Source organism: Sabethes cyaneus, chromosome 1, assembly GCF_943734655.1.
Source record: "Sabethes cyaneus chromosome 1, idSabCyanKW18_F2, whole genome shotgun sequence".
Classification (NCBI taxonomy): Eukaryota; Metazoa; Arthropoda; class Insecta; order Diptera; family Culicidae; genus Sabethes; species Sabethes cyaneus.
In genome coordinates, this window is record NC_071353.1 from 133,906,199 (window position 1) to 133,919,972 (window position 13,774).

Sequence of the window (13,774 nt, forward strand, 5' to 3'; positions counted from 1 at the left end):
CCTGGTCTAACTATCTTGCTCGCTGCGCTCCTGGTCGTCTTGTTCCTACCGGATTTGAGGCGAACACCATATTTGTAGGGTAGTTGTCCGGCATTCTTGCAACATGCCCTGCCCATCGTATCCGTCCAGCTTTAGCCACCTTCTGGATACTGGGTCCGCCATAGAGCTGTGCGAGCTCATGGTTCATCCTCCGCCTCCATACTCCGTTCTCCTGTACGCCGCCGAAGATCGTTCTTAGCACTCGTCGTTCGAAAACTCCGAGCACTCGCAGGTCCTCCTCGAGCGCTGTCCATGTTTCATGCCCGTAGAGAACAACCGGTCTAATAAGCGTCTTGTACAGGGTGCACTTTGTACGGGGACTTAGTCTGCTCGACCGCAATTGCTTGTGGAGCCCATAGTAAGCACGACTTCCGCTGATAATACGCCTCCGAATCTCACGGCTGGTATCATTGTCCGCCGTTACCAGTGAGCCAAGGTAGACAAATTCATCGACTACCTCAAACTCATCGCCGTCCACTCCTCCGGTAGCTGTTCCGTATCCCAAATTCTAACAATTAGTCGGTGTAGACAAACGGCCAGCTTTTCTGGTCCCATTTTAATAAGCTCCGCTCCGATGCCATCTTTTCCAGCTGACTTGTTGTTCTTTAGCTGCATGATGGCCTCCTTAACTTCGCCTATCGTTGGGGCTGGCACCTCTTCCCCGTTTGCTGCACCGTCGAAATCGCTTTCCCCGCCGCCATGGTTTTCCGCCTGGGCGCCATTCAGGTGTTCGTCGAAGTGCTGCTTCCACCTATCCGTCACCTCACGATCGTCCGTCAGAATACTGCCAGTCTTATCCCGCTACATTTCGGCTCGCGGCACAAAGCCTTTGCGGGATCCGTTCAGTTTCTGGTACGCGTTCTTTCGCGTTTCCTGAGAACGATGTAGCTGCTCCAACTCTGCATATTCCTGCTCTTCCAGGTAGCGCTTTTTCTCCCGAAAGATTTGGTTTCGCTGCATCTTCTTCTGTTTGTGTCTTTCTACGTTCTGTCGTGTGGCACTGCGCATCTTGGCCGCCCGCGCAGCATTCTCCACATCCATCACCCTCCTACATTCATCGTCAAACCAATCGTTCTGCTGATCCCGATGGAGCTCTCTGCTACACTGCTGATGGCTGTTTTGACAGTGTTCCAACAGTCCTCGAGAGGGGCTTCGTCCAGCTCGTCCTCTTCCGGCAGTGCAGCTTCGAGTGAATGCGCGTAATTTGCGGCGACGTCTAGCTGCTTCAGCCGCGCGAGATCTAACCGAGGCTGGCGTCGGTACCGAATGTTGTTCACAATGGAGTCTTGGGCGCATCTTAACCATCACTAAGTAGTGGTCCGAGTCAACGTTAGCGCTTCGATAGGATCTGACGTCGATGTCTGAGAAGTGCCGACTGTCGATCAAAACGTGGTCGATCTGTGATTCTGTCTGATTTGGTGACCTACAGGTGTACTTTTGATGGATTTTGTGCTGGAAAAAGATACTACGTACGGCCATATTCTTGGAGGCGGCAAATTCGATAAGTCTTAGGCCCATTTCATTGGTCCGTTCGTGTGCACTGAACCTTCCAATCACCGATTTGTATTCCTCCTCCTGGCCGACCTGAGCATTGAAATCCCCGATGACGATCTTGATATCATGTTTTGGGCAGCGGTCGTATTCACTCCCCAACTGCGCGTAGAATTCATCCTTGTCGTCATCGGTACTTCTGAGGTGAGGGCTGTGCACGTTGACGATGCTTATATTGAAGAATCGGCCCTTGGTTCTCAACCTGCACATTCGAGGATTGATTGGTCATCACCCAATCACCCGTTTCCGCATCTCGTCCATCACTATGAAAGCTGTACCCAGCTCGTGTCTGTTGCCGCAGCTCTGGTAGATGGTATGTCCATCTCTGAACGTACGTACCGTTGAGCTCTTCCAGCACACCTCCTGCAGCGCTACGGCGTCGAACTTGCGGCTCTTCAATACGTCGGAGAGCACTCGAGTGCTCCATTGGAAGTTGAGAGATCGGCAGTTCCACGTTCCGAGTTTCCAATCCATAGTCCTTTTTCGTCGCGTGGGTCTATTACGATTGTTCCAGTAAGAATTTATTTGTTCTTCGTTCCGTGCTTTAGTATTTTTCGTGGTGACGGCTTGCAAAGCCTGCTACACCAACCCCCTGTTTCGCCGGAGGGCCAACGAAGCTCAAAAGAGCCCTCCTTTCCTGTCAGCATACGACCTTGGCTTCCACCGGGGTTGGTTACCCGATCTCCACCAAAGTTGCTCGTATCCCGGCTGGTACCACGAGGAGGTAGGAAACTTGACAAGGTATAAAAGATTCGTGAATCCGTCAGCTAGCTGGCTTTCAGAACTACCATAATCTATGCTAATCACTCCACTTTCCAACGCAACCTTAGCAATCGCGGTTATGCTTTGGTTGTGCCGGTTTCTTGAAACTGCGAAACAGCGACCCAATTCGTATGCATCACTATATCCAAGAACTTTGTCGTTGCCATCCTTCTTGGAGATAACGAAATACCTGCTTGACGGTTGTCCAATGCAACGTTTTCGGGTTTGAGCTGTATCGGTAGAGTTGGTTTACGACGTAGAAAATGTCCGTTTGAGTACACCGAGCCAAACAAAACGGAATACTGATCCATCCCGATACGGAATGTTGACCATAGTTCGTCTCTCCAGGGGGTTTCAGTGACATTACCTTGATGAGCTTACAAGCAATCGGTATCTTTGTTGACTTATAGTTTGCCATATTGATATCAAACTTGGCTTCGATATAGCCTTCTTGGTCCAATGCAACGCGTATCTTCAGTACGACTGATCCAAATGCCCAAGTTGCCCAGCTCCTTCATACGAAAATTTTCATTCAGGAGTTCCTTGACGCGCTCGATTCAATTGTAATCATTTGAAAAAATTATCATGAAACATCTTCAGTATCGTGTCCAGTTGGTTTTTCCAGACTCGACTTAACTGATAGATAATAGATAATAACGTATGGTTAGCAACTCCAATAGTTGAAGAGTTTTATTCGCAGTGTAATTGCTCTCGATATGCACCGAACAAACAACACTACCAGTTTTTGGAATTTATCCTAACGGTTTCAGACGCATATTCTTCAACTGTTAACAACCATAGGGTATTTAAAAATTGATTTTTCAAATTGCCCTTTAAAGCATTTTGATACAACTTCCTGACTATGAACAAAGTTGGCCAACATGTTTCACTCAACCGTTGAGTGAAATTGTCGATGAATCTCAAACGGCAACCCTACTTCTAAATAAATGTTTCATCTTATTTTTCTCATCAGAAAGGTCACCCTAGTCTCAATTTGGATTCAGGAAACGGTATTTTTTCTATAGATTGTCACCTGTATTCGCTGCATGGACTCCGATGGTGTTCAATGAATAGAACCAGGGAACGTTTAGTCTTGAGATTGTGGATTTTTTTTTGCAAATCGAGAGTGCTCGATCTTCCTATTCCGCATGTTGTCTTCTCTTGTGGGCCAGGTTAATGAGAAAACTAGTAGGATGGTGTAAATTCTCCCGCGATAAGGGCGAATATTTCGTTCGTATCATATCACAAATACTACCATAATTGACATGAGCATGTTTAAGACCATTTGAAATCAAAGAAAAAAAAATCAACCCGAACCGAAAAAAATGTTTGTATGCAACGGATCAGGATTAGGACTCTTTTGCAGATTTTGCACAAAGCACTTTGGGATCAGAACGTTCGCAAGAACGAACGAAATATAAACATATCTTATAACGTTGGTATCGTTAGACATTTTTTGGAATTTTAATTTATTTACAGCTGCTACCAAGTGGAGCAAGCTAAGATGATTCAATCTTTCAGCTCTAGTTTATTTACAATACATACCAGCTTTATTTGCTACTGTTGAACAAAAAGTTTCGCGTGCAGCGAAATGCTCGTAAAACCAGTGGCGGCTTTTGTTTTGTTTACCGATGGAATGAGACAAACATTATCAGTTTTACGTTTGCATCAATGTTTGAATAATTTATACGTGCGAGCAACTGAACTGATAAGATGATTACACCGGTGGACACCAAACTTTTTTTATGTGGCAACCTTGTGGCTTTTAAGTAAACACAAGTCTCGCCCAACTGAATCTATACAGCCGAGTTGGACCTACCGGGCTCCCCAAAAAAGCATGTCAGTTACAAATGGAATGTATTTCTTTATTGTGAATACATTTCGTGCCTATATTTTAAATGTGTTTTTACACAATTATTTTCGAAAACGTTTGAAAATGAAGTACGAAATCTGCTTCAACAAGCAACATATCATAAAGTCCTAAGTAACAATAATAGCTCATCTTACTTTCGATTATTTATCACATCACATGATAAATATATTACCTATAGGTTTCAACGAAGTTTTTCTTAACGATTAGCTAGCTAATAATGTCAGCAACCCTAGCAACCGGTGCTTGTGAAACAGATGCGTTCCAGTGTACATATTTGCATTGCCGTGATATGCGGGAGAGACAAGGGAAGCAGAGAACCTCTCATTGTTACTTAGGAGCTTTCTATATGTTGTACGAAAAAGTTGGGTTGAGAAAAACATTCTAGTTTAGGAACTTGGGTCCATTTGTGGATCAAATCTTTTTTTCTGTTTCTGTTTCTGTTTGCAGCACAAGGTGGGGCAGTTAGAGCCAAGTCTGTCCAGGGCTGAGATAAGGTGGTTGTGATAATGTTAAAAGAATCCGTGCGGATTACGCTAGCTCCATAATGTATTGGTGATTATGGATTAATGGGCGGAAGAAGAGTGACAGAACTTGGCTTGATATAATTGTGTGCTTGGTCAATATAGCATAAGATGGCTTGCACTTATCTTGTTTTCTCCTTCCTTTGTTTGTTTCCTCATCTTGTTCGTAGTCAATCTTAAACCTGAAGCAGGCTCCACGCCGGCCGTCCTCTCCATCGTTGTCACCAGTGTGGTCATCTGTGGCTGGTCTCTTGCCTCCCCTCACGGCAACATTATTGTTGCCGTGAGAAGAAGCGATAGAGATCAGGCAGAAAAGAAAAGAAAAGAAAAGAGGAATTTTTTAGTCAACATGTTGATTGCAATTTTCAAGTTAGTAATATCACGAGAATTCTATGTCTGTCCATCACCTATGCTACTACCGACTAACTACTCGCTAGGCTGGACGCTACTCATCTCCCAAATACCCATGTCATCACGATTGACCCAGCGCTGTTCCACAACCTATGCTCATTAAAAGCCACAGCCGCCTCTTTATCTACCATCTTTGCAGTATTGTAGCTGATGGCGTAAATTTTCGAATATTTTGTGCGGAATATTATTCAAGAGCAATATTATCGCTCAGAACTATCGAAAAACTACTTGAACTTCCGAAAAATAGAGCAGATGCGATGTAATGGGGACTGGTACTCGCTCGTATTATTCCCGGTGGCATTAATTGCATATTTGTAGCGGTAGTCAACCGATTTGTCGGTATGCTCTTCAGACCGTGGTCAATTGAAATGATTCTGTAACTAAGAAGGGATGAGGTGGATCAAAAAGAACTTCACTTGGAGATATGTATATATGCCGTGTTAGGTCTTAAGTGCAAGCTGTCACTAAAGCAAGACTTAATAAGATGTTAACGACGTTGATAATTCTGTGAGGATGGTATTGAATCGAAAAATAAATCCTCATACCACGGCCATATATTATGTACTATGACCCCATTTTAGGAAGTGGAAATGATTGAGGACAGCCCTTCGCTATCGCTTAAATCAGCCAGAGAATCGAATACCTGTTTTTACTTGAAGAAGTTTTAACTCTAAAAAAGATTTAGTTAGAAATGGAATTTCAGTTGAAGTCTGCCAGCATTGGGCAATGGACAGAACAAGATATATATCGAGGCTATAAATCTTTTCGAGTGATCCACTAAGTCCGACCGCGACGACAGCCGCAAGAATGGAGAGGAGCAGGTCGCCGGTGAGTTGCCACCGTTCGACTTGATAGACTCTCCGACAGAGGCTCATCAGCATTAGGAAGGCCCTTGGGAGACAAACAGCGTCATACATGATCATTTTATGTTGTTAGTTGAATACCGTTAACGCGGTTAGTCACAAGACATGCAAATCATTCTAATATAGGAGGGAAATAAGAAAAAAAAAAAAAAAAAAAAAAAATTATAATTACATCCAAAACAATACAATAGAGGTGACAGTAACAGCAACGATAGCAATATTAGTAATAATAGTAATAGCATAGGAAACTGATACAGGAAACACAGCTACTGACTATAACTTCCTGCCCATTAATAATTGTAATTTGGCAGCATAGGTATAAGAAGAATTTCCGACTCATCATAGAACACTCAAACATATATTCATTCGTACCTATACACCCATGCACACTCATACATGCATACACATGTATACATGTACGTGTGTGTATATTTTTCAGTGCTGTGCTGTCCATAATCGCATAACAGCCACAAATTCTATGGCAATCTCATAGAAAATGTCTCGATTACGCAAATAAAGACATCACATCATTTTTGAACACTCGTTCGTTCTAACTAGCGATACATTTGAATTTTCATGAGTAAGTCAAAATCTCATGAATGGTGGGTAGGATTTGGTTTCAGTTTTCTAGAGAAATTTCTGTGCATACCAGCAATTCATCTAGGGAACCGAGTAAGCCCTCCCGGTGCTTCGGCCCAAACGGATTGAATTTAAAATCAAATCCGTTCGATTTCGCTCCATTCCGCTTTACGAGACACATGCTACACATAAAGCTAAATTATGCAATACTACATACTACACATATATCCAACTTAAACTATAAACATTCTACATGCGGAACTAAGAATTTTTAGGTCGTTTGGCCGAAGTACGCGTCAAACCACCTACCCATGGGAGGGATTTGTGGATCAAATCTTTTTTTGCCAAAATACTTGTTCATTTTATCAGAAGCGTTTTACTATTCATGAATAGTAAAACCAGTTGGCCTCGAGGTACGACGCTGATCTAATAAGCTAGTCATCGTATGTTCGAATTTCGGCTGGGAGAGGCTGTTAGATTCAATAGGGACATTGAAAATTTGTTTGAATGACGCCAAGACTACTTGAACACATCATCTGTTTCTATGCAGCATGTTGTGCGTAAATTGCACCATCGCATCGTTAAAATGACACAACAAATTGACCAAGAAAGGCAAGGCAAATGAATAAGTCACGCCATGAGGAGAGCTAGAGCAGTGTTTTTCAGTAGACAATCAGCGCATGAACTGTTTAATCAATGATATCTTCAAATGCACTGCCGCTAGGTTATCCGGAATGGCTCACTACCAGAAGTGCTTCACGATTACCTCTCGTGGGCTTTAAATCTCTATTAGTTTACTGTCATCTAATGAATTGGGTAAGCTGGTTGTCTCTGAAGCTGCCAAGGTTGTTACCAAGTACACTTACTCTAAATTAGTGTTTTAGAATAACCTCTATGAATCATCAGTCAGCCTTTTCAAGGGCAATACGGGACTTCAAATTATTTCATTTCTTCGCTTAGCAAAATAATTTTTCAACCTGCCCTTTCCCGCAAATAAAGCAAAAGGTGATGCTGTCTACCGGCTGCGGTTTCTTAGATAGGAGTCCAAAACCCAATGCGATTAATTTTTTGTAAGGCGTATTGTAAGTACTTATTAAGCTAAGCAATTATCAAACATCTGCCAATTGGCCTGAAGATTATTGAGAAATCACAACGGGTGAACAGTTCCACAGGCTTTTTGTGATTTGTACCAACATTTTATTGCATCAATTTCACGTAGTCCTACGTTAAACAGGCGGTTGAGTCTTGAAAATAACCTTCCACTTTTTTATATTTCTGATACTCTGCCTTAAGGTCTTAATTACAGTTTTTGTAATGAATAAAGTTAACCAAACTTCAAACGATTCAACTCAAATGTTTTGCATTGGCTTACATGACAAAAATTAATTTTCACAGCTGCGCCAACAAAAATAGATTAAGACTTAAAACAATTTTAATTCACAGGATTCATTGCACATTGCACATTTTCGAAAATGATCATTTGAAAACGATATTTTGATTGTAATTTTTCAAATAAAAAGAACGGAGCTAATAAACATAAACATTTACTTAACATAAATGTTTCAAATAAATAGGGACCTATCATTGAGAGAAAATTATATGTTACTGGCTGAGCCTTAAAATATAGGAACCATAGCCTTGACCGAATAACCTGATTTATGGTTTTACATTCCTGGTAACTGTAAGCATGCTCTATTTTTACAAACAGTGCAAACTTTTTAAGTTTTTTTTTTTCAACTTATTTTCGTGTTTTGATCTGCAGCAAAGCAAAGAAAGACTTTTTACACGACATATAGCGTCAACGTCAACAGCTTCGACTCGACAGCGCCGTAGAAAGGATCGCACATTACGTAATTGCTCTGCCATCAATTGAGCCCACCAATCGATAACATGAAAATTCTATTTTTATCGTATGCCCCGCTAGTGATATACATACCCTTCCGATTGTAATGATAGCACCATCATCTCCAACATAAAATCCAGGTCTTCCGGAAGAGGTGTACCCAGTACTTCCGTTCTCTTCGCTGCCGTTGTTATTACTTCCACTACTGCAACTATTGGCCTGCTTCAGACCCTGATATCCGGATTCCAGCTCCGTGTAGGACATCGTTCTTGTGTGCTGATTTGACTCCGCTATTTAAACTTTAATTTCACTCTCAGCAAACTTCGAGAATAGCCCTATTGTCCGGCATGTTTAATTTAAAAAATTTCTATTTGCTTTCGTTTTTTGTGCCAATATACAATGTTAGCAATTTCAGCAATTATTTTTCCTTCCGGCTAATGATTTCACTACACAAACAGACAGAAACACACATTTTTTACATGATTTTGTTAAGCGCTTGCTTGGACATCAGGTTAAACTATTTTTATTCACAAAACACGAAATTGATGGCATATTTTAGCTTACATAAAACAGGAGTAACTCGTCCTGATCCTCAAAAACGTCCGACATCTTTGTTTCATTTGTGGTTACCTTTGCTGCGCGAAACCTTTGCTGTTCCGGGGAACGACAACGTACAGCAAGAAACATGAATGACAGCAAAAATGATTATTTTCTATTCCTGTCAGTACACGCGTAGCAAAACAAACGCGATAAATATACGACAAATTCCGTTGCAAGGTCACGTATACACACAAGCGGAGCAAGCAGCCGGCTTTGCTTAAGCTAGCGACGGAACCGCACGCAAGGAAACAGGACAACAAGATTCTGTACGCGAGCTCTTGCAGCGATTTGGACCAAAACAAACATTGATAAACGGGGCGGTCACGTAAAATAATGACGGTGAAAAGGTAAAACGAACGATGAAGAAAGTGTGTACACTCTAACGGAAGGCTAACTAACAAAGGTGAAAATCATCTAAGATAATAACTGCTGTCTCGCTGATTGTGGAGGAAAGTTGAATGAAATCAAGAAAAAACGCAATTTTAATAAATAGTTATTGTTGTACTTTGCAGCTGTACCTAGATTAACCCAGATTATTTTCTCTAATGCCAGTGTATACTTCTCTTGCTTACTACAGCAATATCACCAATGTCGCACTTCTTGGCTGCGGTGTCCAGTAAGGTGAAAAATGTGGGATACAACCTCTCAGATGGCCTTATCCTTGAGGTACGACACAGATCTAACAAACCATTCATCGTAGATTCGAATCTCGAATAGAATAGGCTGTAAGGGTCATTAGGACCATAGCACTAGCTCCGCGATTATTACCTTGTAGTCTAACAGCTGGCAGTGAAGTCTTTGGAGTAAAAATAGAAGGTCAAGTTGTTAATGCAGCGAATGCGGAATGCATTGCAATGGACTGACAAGGACTGTTTTCTGAAACCACCACCAAGCATGCGAGCGCATATTGATTTGCAAGAACCATTCACTATGTGAACTATGAAAAGACTATTTTTTTCCAAACATGCTCTGATCTTGCTCAATTATTCAACTACTAAAAATAATCCTAAAAACTGGAAAACATTTTGATTAAATACGTTGTACCGCGTATTAAAGTTTGCCAGATATTTAAGCATGAACAGAACTGAAAGACAAGCTGTAAACTTGGACCAAATATTTTGGCTTTACTAAAATTATATGCAGATAACAGTCTTGCCAGCACGTTGATCTATTGGCGATGCTAGCAGTAAAGGCGATTTCGTAGCCCAACAAACATTTTTGTTTAATAGCAGCTTATTCAACCGTTGTATAACTAATTACCAAGTACATAGCAAACGCTTGATAAGCTGTTTTACAACAAAAATGTTTGTAGGGAGGGCTCGCACTTACAAAAAATCTCATGCCTAACGAAAAATACCTCCCTCAGTTTTTTTCTCCACCCCTTCATAAATTTCAAGGCTGTCTACGATACTATCGACATTAAAGGCTATAGAAAATTATAGACTTACACGACTTTCCTGGAAAGCTGGCAATACCAGGATAGCTTCGTCATTTCGCAATGAAAAAAAAACGATTTCGCAATGGAAAAAGAAAATTCCCGATGAATACAAATCCCGTATACGTATACGCGGCAAAGTGTGCGTAAGACAAATGTATCTCTATATCTCTAACCTCTATAGCACCAATGCTTTGTTTTACTCTTGCATATGCCAATTTATAAACAAAAAAGCTAGAAAAAAAGTAACTCGTGACTATCCGAAGTAGTCGACATTTGTATAATCTTTGTGCAATAAAAAAGAGCAGGAAGTAATTTTGATTTTCTCATCATGCAAGTTCAAGTACGACCAGCCCTAAAAATCTCTTGTTTCGTAGTTGCGAACGGAAATTAAAATCAAAAGACACACATATATATTTTTACGAATACCCAAACCCATTCATAATTATACCCAATGTATACATGAAATTTGTAAGAGTGTTTGTCTGAGTGTAAAATTCTGTAGTTGGATTCTACACAAGAAGAAAGAAAAGATAAACGTTAGATCACAGAAAACATAAAACAAAAATTTAAGTTTGTAACCGTAGCAACCGTAATTAAATATACATTCGCTGTTTATGTCGTTGCTCTTAGCTTAGCTTGCGTTCATACTTTTTTTAACGTTTGATTGATTCGTTTTCAAATAATTTAGATGAGTTCCAGCTTTGTTTCCGTGTTCAGGATTAACGGCATTCCCATCCTGCCGCCGGTGGTATGTTATTCGATAAAATTTTTTTAATATGGAAATTAGCTTTATGTAATTTCATTTATTAATCGTAGATGACACCGGAAGTTCGAGCAGAAGTTAGTAAATATCGTCAAAAAGCACGGGACATAGAAGAAAGGCTTCAAAAAACAAAAAGTTCCGAAGAGAATTCAAGCCATCAAGATCAAGTGGTCGACTTAGCAACAAAACCAAAACCTTCGTTACAGTTGGATGGACAAAATGTAGTTGATCGTCGCAATTCTTTTACATTAGAAACATCAAGTCTTGGCCCAATCGACTTGCCACATTCCACGTCTCCGGCTGAAACCAGTGAACATCATCAGAAATCTCCATATTCTGAACATGATTCGCCTAGACCGCGTATTATCAGATCAAATTCGTACACTATAGACAGTCCCAGCCCTCTTCTTATGAAACATCTACACAACCAAAGTTTAGACGTAAAGAGTTCCTGCTCAATGGGCGAAATACCCATTTCCGGTCGTATGAAACACGTTAAAAAATTGGACTTCGAAAAAGATGGTATAACTAAAATTCAGAAAAAAGGATCAACCGATAAACCAAAGTGGGAAACGCCTAAAAAAATAAGTGCAACGAAATCCTCAACACCACCAAAGAAATACAAAAGCCCTTATGTATCAATTTCGAAGACTAGCTTAAAAGCTTCGGGTAAAAGTAAACCTAAAACACCCAAGAAAAGCGAAATGGTAAGTATTAAGACATGTTGGGCACAACAAAAATTTCAATATTCTACATTTCGTGGTTTTTTTTAGGTCAATAATGCTAAAGTTGACTCTAATGCGATTCCTGCAACAACTATTTGTCATCAGAAAATACAAGAAATCCAGAAACAGCACGAGCAGCGAATGTTAAAGTTATTAAAGCGTCAGGAAGAGGAACAACGTCTCCTGCAGGAAAGTTTTCGTCGTCAGCATGAAGAAATAGCAAAAATGCTTCTCCAATCAGTGGATCAAATTCACACCTCTACGCCGGTGATCGGGAGTCCGGAAGATTCGAAAACGCTTGTAATGAACAGTGAACAGCAGCAAATCGCTTCGTCTTTCAGAAAATTGAACATCAATTCAAAGGACTTCGTTCAGAATAGCGACACGCAGTCTAGCATTAGTAACCCAACATCCACTAAGACACTGTTTGTATCTTCCAACTCCAGCAAATCGAGTATAGATTTTAATGATTCGGATGAAATGTACAAAACGTGCGATAATAATAGGAACAATAATCAATGGGAAAATGATGACCAGAAGTTTAGCGACATTCGCAACTATATCGAAACCATGCAACGAACTTTACAGGACAAGGACCTTCAAGAGTTGAGCCAGTTTGATAACCATGAACATCAGAATCTGAAGCAGAACGAGCGAATTCAGTATAATGCTGCTAGTCTGATAAACGCCTACGCGAGAGGGTATCTTACGCGAAGGCTTTTTCAGACCGAAAAAGTCCAAAAGATTGTCCAAATTATTCGCGACACACTGCTGTTTATATTGGATATGCATCACGAAAAGAACGCGCCAGGCAGGCGAGTTCGTAGTCCGGCTGATGTACAATTGAAGCGAACTCTTTTCCACCAGCTAACATCCGCCTGTAATCAACTGCATGAAATTTTCATTGACACTTCCATTCAGCAGCGAATGCAGATAATACGTTGCGATCGAGAACAGATTAAGCAGAGACTTGAGAATCGTCTACGGCCAACGTCTACGATAGCTCAAATAAATTCCAGGAAAGTTTCAAATGTCAGCTCACCTGCTCTACCCGAACAATACCAAACACTGCAAGTGTGTTCTCTGTGAGTATTTAATTTAATTTCTGCTTTACTGATCAGTTTACTCTGTAAATTTGCTTGAAAATCGCACAAACGCTAATTTATCTACTAGAACTCAATGCATCAGCTATAATACCTTTGAAACCTTCACACCTGTGCTGTTAGACTCTCTTTCTATTCTGATTCTTTGAGCCCTTGACTATCCTCGCACTTACTTCTGCCTGCTTGTTCACTCACCATGAAGATATTCAGTCAATATTGAAGAAACCACTGCTGCAGCTACCGACAACCACCAGAACAACAACAACAACCACCAAGTGTACCTTGAAGAGTTCTACAACCGGTCACCAGCAGATTTAAATTCAAGTACAACGTCGAACCGTTCATCTTCGGTAAGCCTTCCGCACGTTTCCGACTGTAGGACATCGTCAGCGCGTACCCCGACAAGCCTTTCGTCGACGGTGGTTACGCACCTATTGAGCCAAGTGAAGAGAGCCATTTCATCCGGAGCCGGCGTCAAACCGCCGTCACAGACCACTCTCCGTCCAAAAACTGCCACCGTCTCGCGACAAAACCCGTTGGGACCAAGTATGCTATTGAGATAAATTTTGTTAAGATAGCTGATAAATCGAAAATTTATTTCAGTATACAATTTTTAATAAATATGGGAAAAAATAATCAATGTTTCGCTATTTTATGTTGTTTTCAGTTCAGACTTCAATGGTTTACAGGTTTCATAAGAATT

The 13,774-nt window shown here is 41.0% G+C and overlaps 2 protein-coding genes across 2 annotated transcripts in view; one reads left to right on the forward strand and one right to left on the reverse strand.

The window, feature by feature from the left end:
• LOC128732702 (inositol hexakisphosphate and diphosphoinositol-pentakisphosphate kinase 2) overlaps positions 1-9,132 on the reverse strand; it is a 55,495-nt gene extending 46,363 nt beyond the window's left edge. Inside the window, exon 1 of the mRNA XM_053826014.1 lies at positions 8,536-9,132. Coding sequence (XP_053681989.1) covers positions 8,536-8,706 — 171 coding nt within the window. The 5' untranslated portion in view covers positions 8,707-9,132. The remainder of the gene's footprint in view (positions 1-8,535) is intronic.
• Positions 9,133-11,143: 2,011 nt separating this feature from the next.
• Positions 11,144-13,692, forward strand: LOC128745316 (centriolar coiled-coil protein of 110 kDa). Its single transcript, XM_053842356.1, has 4 exons — positions 11,144-11,228; positions 11,297-11,950; positions 12,017-13,053; positions 13,274-13,692. Exons 1-4 carry the CDS (start codon positions 11,169-11,171, stop codon positions 13,632-13,634), a joined length of 2,112 nt encoding a protein of 703 aa, XP_053698331.1. The 5' UTR covers positions 11,144-11,168; the 3' UTR covers positions 13,635-13,692.
• Positions 13,693-13,774: the final 82 nt, after the last annotated feature.

Bases quoted from the DNA above. Each gene is read 5' to 3' on its own strand.
- LOC128745316 (XM_053842356.1), top strand. From the start codon at position 11,169: ATGAGTTCCAGCTTTGTTTCCGTGTTCAGGATTAACGGCATTCCCATC. The intron at 11,229-11,296 runs GTATGTTATTCG...TATTAATCGTAG, and splicing joins TTCCCATCCTGCCGCCGGTG to ATGACACCGGAAGTTCGAGC. The intron at 13,054-13,273 runs GTGAGTATTTAA...CTCACCATGAAG, and splicing joins ACACTGCAAGTGTGTTCTCT to ATATTCAGTCAATATTGAAG.